This window comes from Halyomorpha halys, unplaced genomic scaffold, assembly GCF_000696795.3.
Source record: "Halyomorpha halys isolate HHAL.00 unplaced genomic scaffold, Hhal_1.1 Scaffold270.1, whole genome shotgun sequence".
Lineage (NCBI taxonomy): Eukaryota > Metazoa > Arthropoda > Insecta > Hemiptera > Pentatomidae > Halyomorpha > Halyomorpha halys.
The window spans coordinates 1,167,751-1,176,937 of NW_027105226.1; the positions used below are offsets into that span (position 1 = coordinate 1,167,751).

At 28.9% G+C, this 9,187-nt stretch overlaps 1 protein-coding gene across 1 annotated transcript in view; it reads right to left on the reverse strand.

Moving 5' to 3' along the window:
* LOC106680623 (probable 4-coumarate--CoA ligase 1) overlaps nt 1-7,140 on the reverse strand; it is a 30,201-nt gene extending 23,061 nt beyond the window's left edge. Inside the window, exon 1 of the mRNA XM_014420473.3 lies at nt 6,830-7,140. Within this exon, the coding sequence (XP_014275959.1) occupies nt 6,830-6,901 (72 nt within the window). The 5' untranslated portion in view covers nt 6,902-7,140. The remainder of the gene's footprint in view (nt 1-6,829) is intronic.
* Between the last annotated feature and the right edge of the window lie 2,047 nt (nt 7,141-9,187).

The window sequence follows — 9,187 nt, forward strand, 5'->3', positions numbered from 1 at the left end:
TATGGAGTTGAGCTTTGGGGCTCCACTAAACCTTCGAATTCCTCTCGTATTCAATCCTTACAATCCAAAATCCTTTGTAAAATCCTCAATGCTCCTTACTTTGTCACAAATAAAATCATACATAATGACCTTAATGTTCCCTATGTAACCGATCTAGCCCAGATATCACTCCTTCCATTATAAAATCTCTAACTACTGAAACCCCCTAGTTTCTAATCTTGCATCCTCTTTCATTGCTGACAATCCTCCAAGGCGCCTGAAAAGAAGATGGCCACGAGACCAGCTAATGTAAAATGTCATTAGAGTGCTACCAATGGGTAGATTCTCTACACTCCTGTAACACTCCAATTTAACTTAGATCAGATTTACTAAACGTATTATAATATACAGTTGTAAATAGCAAAAAATAAATATTAAAAAAAAAATTTATTTAAAGTTCATAAAATCATTTTAAACGTAATTTCTTTGGTAATTACTTCTTACATAGATAATAAATAGCATTTAACAGTAACTAAGGAACACAAAATTAACTAAAACCACTGGAAAAACTGTCGAGAAATATGAAGTGGCACCATGAATTATAAACCCCACTCTAATAGTAATATTGTATCATGAGTCGAATCAATTATAAAGTTTTGTCCCACTTCTGTTACGAAAAACATCCCCCTCTATTGTTCCCCCGTCTCCCCTCATCGTAATAACCAATAAACTGACGAAGTTGGATGGCGGACAGCCGGCACCAATAATGACCACTAGCACGGACAGATGAAGCCATCAGAGTTCCGATTGGCTCTGACCGCTAGCCCTTTCAGCCTGAGTGCTCTGTGGGTTCTATGTTTGATGTCGGTGGCTTGTACAAACATCTATTACAAAGAGCTACATATCCGCTAGTTTGTAAAGATTGATTAGCTACAGGAAAACCCTATTTACACTCAATTTGTTCAGTATCAGGAAAAGATAATTGAATAAAAAGTAAACTTCCCTTATAATAAAAAGACGAATATAAAATAAAACTTTAGACACTAATATGAAATTGGTGAATGAACACAATCTTCCTTATTTAAATATATTAGTTTATTTTACAGAATGCTATATCCTGTCCTAAACCGAAATTCCAAACTAAAACCAGAAACAACTGATCTTATATTTAAAACAATTCTCAGGCCACTGCTGATGTGTGATGACTAATGACTAAGATGCTGAGTTGTTATTCATTTAATGTTATTAGTTATTTTTTTAAAAATTTATTGACATTTACAACTGTACATAACATACTACAAGTAAATTTGAAGTATGATACAGGCGTGTATAGAAATTATTGGTATCACACAGTTTTTACTATATAAAATCTCGAGGCCATCTTTTTAGGCGCTTCGGAGGATTGTAAGGAATGAACGAGGAAGCAATGTTAGACACTAATGGGTTTGAGTGGTTAGCGAGTTTATAATGGAAGGAGTGATATCTGGTTCGGGATAGATCGGTTACATAAGAAATATTAAGGTCTTTATGGACGACTTTATTGTGACAAAGTAAGGAGCATTGAGGATTATGGATTGTAAGGATTGGATACGAGAGGAATTGGAAGGTTTAGCGGAGCTCCTAAGCTTAACTCCATATGTTCAGATAGGTTTTATTATAGTCACGTAGATTATTCTTTTCAAATGAATTGGAAGTTTAGACCGTTTATCTAAAAAGTACTGTAATAGTCGAATATAGAGGGAATTTATGTATTTTTTAATTAGTTTTTTAAAATAAAATATGTTTTTGGGTAAAAACAAATTAATTAGATTGATTCTTATTATGTAGTTTATCGTCTATACAGTTAACTTCACTCCTGAACTTATTTTTATCGTCCTTAAATTAATTTTTTAATATATTGTATATAGAACAAATATTTTGCTTACGCATCATGCTTGAGAAAAGACGGGAATACGGGATTAAAACGCATCGCCTATTTGTTGACTTCAAAAAAGCATATGACAGCATTCATAGGGGACAGTTGTACAAGGCAATGAGAGAATCCAACATCCCTGAGAAGTTAATTAGAATGGTTAAACTAACCATGAGAGAGGTGAGATGCATGGTGCAGATTGGGGGAGCAAGATCTGATGAATTTGCCTCAGTAAGAGGACTAAGGCAGGGGGATGCATTGGCCAGCCTCCTCTTTGATTTAGCTCTCGAAAAGGCCTATAGAGAATCTGGAATTCAAATGGGCGGAACAATATTCAGCAGAACAATACAGCTTCTTACTTACGCTGATGACATTGACATTGGCGGACGCTCTTTCCAAGCTGTCTCTGATGGATTTATGAAATTGGCTGAAGCAGGAATAAAAATGGGGCTTGAAGTGAGTGCAGAAAAGACCAAATAAATGGTCACAGAGGAAATCCCCAGGCCCGGTGAAGAAATCAGGATCGGAGAATACACTTCACCGAGTTTGCGTATCTTGGATCGCTCATAACCCAAGACCATGTTGTGGACTCCGAAATTAAACGAAGAGTCCTTTGTGCCAACCGCTGTTATTATAACCTCGTTCCCTATTTTAGGAGCCGTGCCTTGTCTAAGGACACCAAAATCTATCTGTATAAAACTATTATTCGACCAATTCTTCTGTATGGCTCGGAAACGTGGACTATCTCCAAGGCTAGTGAGCACAACTTAATGGTCATTGAGAGGAAGATTCTCCGTAAAATATTTGGAGCTGTCAAGGTTGACCAGATATGGAGACGTCGAACAAACCAAGAGCTCAAACGTTTTATATACGGAACGAGACATTTTCCAGTTTGTGAGGTTCAGTAGATTGAGGTGGGCAGGGCATGTTGCTCGGATGGCTGAGAGTGATCTGCCAAGGGAAATAGTGACCAAGGTACTACATGGAGCAAGACGCAGAGGAAGACCACACCTTCGATGGAGGATGGTGTGAGTGGTGATGGCAGGACCATAATGGGAGTGAGGAACTGGATGACGGCCGCACAAGATCGTAATGATTGGTGAAGGCTGATGCACGAGGCCAGGACTCGACTTCGAGTTGTGGAGCTGCATTAATAATAATAATAAATTAATTTTTTATTTAATTAATTTTACTATTAAGTCTTTTGAAACTCTTTCATAAATTAAAAAAAAAATTGATGTTTCATTGATTTCGTAATATAGATTTTAATGGATTTTTATTGTACTACTGGTGGTTACAATGGTCTCTGGTGGCTGTTTAACTACAGAAAATTAATTAGTAGATAGTATGTTATAGAAATTAATTCTCCCGAACCAGTTGAAAAAAAAACTGGATGAGTTACATTGGCACCAAGCCTAATCTTTTTGTTGATTTATTGAATGAGCTTGTCAACATTTATTTGATAGCAATAAAACAATCGAATTGTTACAACACGTGAAACAAGATATTTATTGCTACGAAAATTGGTTTCAACAATTAAGAAAAAACAAATAACTGAAATCTAAAACCAACAAAAATCACAATGAAAGACATATGAAGAATTTCAATAAGAAATAACAGAAATTAGTGAGAAAAACAAAACAACATAAATGTAATGAAAGATGTTTCCGTTCATATATTTTCCTCCTTTATGATGCTTGATATTTTTTTTCTCGGAAATTCCACCTGAATGGGAACTAAATAAGTATCTATAAGTGAAATCTCATAAAATTAATTTCATATTGGATTTATGTGAAATCCAATTACGAATTTTTGCAGCCTCTTTAGAGGTACGGGCAATGAAATATTTTCGTGGAAATTGACAAAGGCCTTTTCCACAATTGTATACTGCGCATTATACTAGTACTGGCTCATAGCCCATAGCTAATAGAAACCAACTTAAAATTATCGAACAATTTTACACAATATAATATAATTTTTGTTACTACTTCTTTCGCAATAAATATTGAAAACAAATATGAAATCTTACTATAATTTTACGGATATAAAAGACAAAGAGAGATCCAGAGTCGTGGGGTGGTTTTAGTGAAAAATTATTTAAGTCGTATGCTGTAATTTTTTTCAAATTGAATATTTTATCGATTTTAAAAATATAAATGTAATATTACAAGTTATTGAGTCGGTGGGAGGAAGGGGAGTGAATTTTGATAATATTTTTAGATTAAAATAATCATTACAATTAAAATGAATATAGAAATTTCGCTTAAAATTCATATTTTTCTAGTTCTATAAAAATTTTTTTCTTTTATATTTATTATAAAAATTTATATCATCATTGTAAGGCCATTTGAGTTGAAGATTCCAAGCCATCACAAAACTCAAACAATTATTTTCAAATCTTGGTTTATATATTTTTTGTATTTATTACTTCTATCTATTACTTTTCATATTTGTTATTTTTATATTCATTACACTTTATTTTTAAATATTTATAACTCGTTATAGTTGTCACTTATATATTTATTACTTTTATTTTAAATGTTGTCATTTTTTTTTTATAAATTTATGTTAAGTATTTGTTTATATTTTAATGAAATATAAATTTGGATGACTATGTAGGATTTTTCATGTATATATATATTTAAATTTTTCATTAATTATTATACAGAGAAATAAATAGATGTAGATATATGGGTAAATAATAGAAGGGAAAAAATGAATAATATTATAAAAAGTAAAAATGATAAAAAAAATATAGAAGAGAGAGATAAAAAAACTAAAACAATAAGAACAAAAAAATTATCTTGCATTACAATTAAGTATTTTAATATTTATTCTATATATTATAACTAGTCTTGGTATACTGTGTGAGCATCAACGCAATGCAACTGAACTTTATCGGCAGCACTGATTTTTGAATTAAGTGTTCCTAGTATTTTAACGCCATGAGATATTTATCAGGACCATAGATATTTTCAGCGTCAAAAAATCACAGAAGATAAATTTGAAAAAAGAAATCAATTATCAGCAATTCTTTACAAAAGTAATCATATCATTTACATTTTTTTTTTCAGAACTCTATCAGTTCCAATTAAGACTAATGAATGAAATATAAATTCTAAATATTTATACAAACTATTTTTACTATATAATCAACATAAAATATTTAATAAGGCATAATTACAAAAAAAAAAATTATGATTTATATAAGTTATAAATATAAATATCTAGTAATATAAATATTTGGTATTTCTTTTTCTTTGTTTTTTAATTTCAAAATATTTCGCAGATATTTGTTTTACTGATTATTTGTATTTATTTATTTCTTAATAAGAATTGAAATTTACACCCATACTAATAATTTTGGTTACTTAGGTAAAATACAATTTTTTATTCAAATCTCACCAGACTTTTGCAGAAAATTTATTTTTAACTTATTAATGAATTTTTCTTCTTTTGAGTATAATAGAAACGTCGTGAGTTTTGTCTTGAAATAACATGGAATAGAAAAAAATGTGACTAAAAACAGCGTATTTTTTTTTTTAAATAGAGTTTAATACCTTATAGAATTGACATCCTGATTTATCTTTTAGTTTGATTAATATTTAATTGTTCGTAAAATTTTGATGGTAATTTTAGTTGATAAAATCTTGGGGAAGTTAGTAAATTCAATGGTACACAATGGCTTAGTGCTTGTTTGTTTATTTGGAATTGAAGGACACAATGTACTATAATAATCTAACTGGAGGAGGAAGTACTGGTTAGTTCACTCTCATTACTGTAATATAAATTTACTTCTATATCACATATTTTTTAGTAATATATATTGTCGTTTAAAAGTTTAACTTTTTTTTTTTTTTTTTTTTTTTTTAATAATTTTCAATACCTTTTGGAATAAATAATTTAAATCTAAAATAAATTTGGAAATGAAATTTTAATATTCTAGAAATAGTAATCAAAATTTAAAAAAATTGATGTGATTTACAGATGTAATTAGTGAGGTTGAGTCCCACTGATCTTTATTTTTTTCTAATTTATTTAATAAAAAATTAATTCTTTATCTTGCAATATGTCGTATTTAATTATCACTTTTAGTAGTGTCCGTACTGAAAGGTATTTATTTAATGATAATTAATGACTTTATAAATAACTATATAAATATAAGTTTATTTCAACTTCTGAGCTTCACTATTTTAATTTTTTACTATTTAAACCTCTTATCTTGTATTAAGATTAAATATTAAACGCAATAGTTATTAATTCATTTTTTTTTTCTTGGCCGTCTTGAAAAATCTATGACCCTCTAGTCTACTTATAAAATTTAATATTAATTGTTCAATAAGCAGTTTACAAATTTAAAATTTTGAATAAAAAATCTCACGAATAATGTACTTTTTATTATTATTTTTCTCATTGTTTGACAATTTGATTTGAAAAAATATACTATTGTTTAATAAAATATCCTAAACATTTATCTTTCCTACATACTTTAATACTGCTTATTTAAAAAAAAAATATTAAATTGTATAATCTTAACAGAGGAACACAGTATCCTGAAAACGTCGGAACAACAAAATTATGAATTGATTGAATTATTTAATTAATTAATTAAAACTACTTTGTTTTAATTTTGACCTCAAGGTAGTATAAGAAGTTTAAAAATATATATATTAATATAAGCGTTAAGTAATTGAACACTTAATTATGAATAATTATAAACACGTTCGTATTTTCGCGTTATACCTAATTTTGAAACTACAATAATGGAAAGATGTGATTTTCTCTTATTTCCAAGTGTATGAAATATCTTCGTCAACAAAAAAATATTTTTTCAAGTTAAAGTTTCTTTACGAATAACAATATTTTGGTTATTTTATGAGGAAAATTTTTATTATCTTTATCTGTTGTTTGTTCACATTATATTTATATGTTATTTACCTGTGCCACATTATCCTTCTTGGACGATATCCGGCCGAGAACGTAGTCTGCTACGTTAGTATATTCCTCCATGTTTGACCCTTCTTTGACGACTGTCGTGGATTGAACCTCGCACTCAAAGATAAGCTTGTGTTGTGGTATTAGTTGATATCTCTTGTTTCGGTTCAATTAATTCCTTTCCTTGTTTTTTTAACCTCTTGTGATTATTTTAGATTTAAATTTAGTTTCCAAAATAACACGTTTTATCTTCGAACTCTCTGAAGTTTTTACTCAAGTCTAACAGGAAAAAGAAAGAATGTGATTTATGAAAAAATAAGTCGTAATGTACTACAACATATGTTAATTTCAATAATCATATATTTTATTTCTTTACTATAGGTTTACATTAATTTTTAATTGATTGAATTATATTTTTGGTCCTATACTAATAGTTTTTGATACTAAAAAAATGTATCAAATACGTTGGACTGTTGTTTTTTTTATATTTCGATTTTCCTCACAACTCGTTATTTTTTTTTCTGAATTTTGGATTTCTTGAAAATTATTCTTTTTTTGTGAATTTCTATTGAACGCGTAATTATCAAGTCTATTATTGAAATATAGACTTGTTCAGAAAGGAATTTCACGCAGGCATAAGCAGAGAAAGTTGACAGGCTTAGTGAAATTTGTATTAGATCTATTTTTCTCTAATCCCAAAATTTATATAGACAGTTGTGCTGAGGAAAAATGCCTTTACGTACGTATGAACAAACAAAAGTAGTGAAAGGGGCCTGTTAGAGTCTATATGGGCTTAATCTAACCCCGCAATCCTTGAAAAATTCCTCAAAATTGGATTAACGGTTCCATCAATTATGCTCAAACTCGAAATTAACTACATACCGACACATGAAACCAATTTTGGAACAGAAATGGAATAGATTTTGTTCCTTAGCTTTTAAAAAGCAGTCTCTGCTGGCCCTCAATAACAGTTAAGCGGCTGGGAGAGAAGCGCTGGGATCTCTTGGGACCTGCTTTGCCTTCCACACGGATTCTCTGGCCAGAATGTGAATATTTTATATAGGTGTGAATGTTTATTTATTTTATTATTACTTAAATTTTATCTGTCTTGTACAGATGTTCTTTTTTATTTTTAAATTTGATCAGTTTTATTTTATTATATTTTTGATATGGATTCATATTTGTATTTGTGCAAATCATGATGTTATTTTCTTTTATTATTATATTTCTCATTTATTATTATTATTTTAAATTTAGTTTTTTCTCCTTTTAATTCGTTGAGTATTATTGTTACCATTTACCGTATACTACTATTGTTATCATTTACATTTTTTTCCACATTCTCTCTTTTATCTGTTTTTAAATTTTATTTTTTTACATTTTTTTTCTATTTCTGTATACATTGTATGAATAATATTTGAACTCTAATACTCTTAATTTGTGGCAGATTTTGTTAATTCTCAATAATAAAAAAAATTCATTGACAAAAAAAAAGAAAAAAAAAAGTGTGCAAAACCTAAAACAGTATCTGAAATTTTAGCATTCCCTGCATGAATTCAACACTTTCCTACTTTTTATATTGAGCATGAAAAAACTTTTTTGTCTCTTTACCAATGTTATTAATTGCTACTACATTGCTAGGTCTGTTCTTAATTGATTAGCTCGATTATTATTAATTTATTAGCAGTAAATTATTATTTTTATTTTAAGTTGCATATTTTATTGATATATTTGTATGAATACTATACATCTCAATATCTGAGGAATTATATTTTTTCGGATTTTGGATTTAGACATGCATTTTCATCTACTAAGCAGTTCTTAACATTCATTAATAAAAAAATCATTGCACCTTAATAGGTTTTTGACAATTTTTTTGTTACAAATTTCATAGTACAATAAAAGTTATACTTTATACATAAGTATAGTATTATTTACATTTCATATTTATTTTAACTGTATTTATTTATAATAGTGTTGATTGAGTAATTGGCACTGAATCCTTGTTTCTGCTTATTTATAATAGGGTTTATTCCACGCTGAATTTTATTCCGTTTTGGGGTGTCGGTTCCAGAATACTGGGTTCAGGAGGTTGTGGGTTCAATTCCCTTGGTAGGTCAATATTTATTTTGAGGCTGCCCTGAGAAATGAATCTTGACATTCCAATTCAGGGGTTGTAAGGATACAGGTTTTCAATAAAGCACTTGAGCCTAAAAAAAAAATTATCCTAAAAAGATTTTATTAGAGCTAATATTTATATTATAAATATTTATGATATTGCAAATGATTTTTTTTTATTTTGTCATATGATGTTTTTTTTGTCCAGAGATCGTTATAAAATTATTTTTATAATGGTTTCTG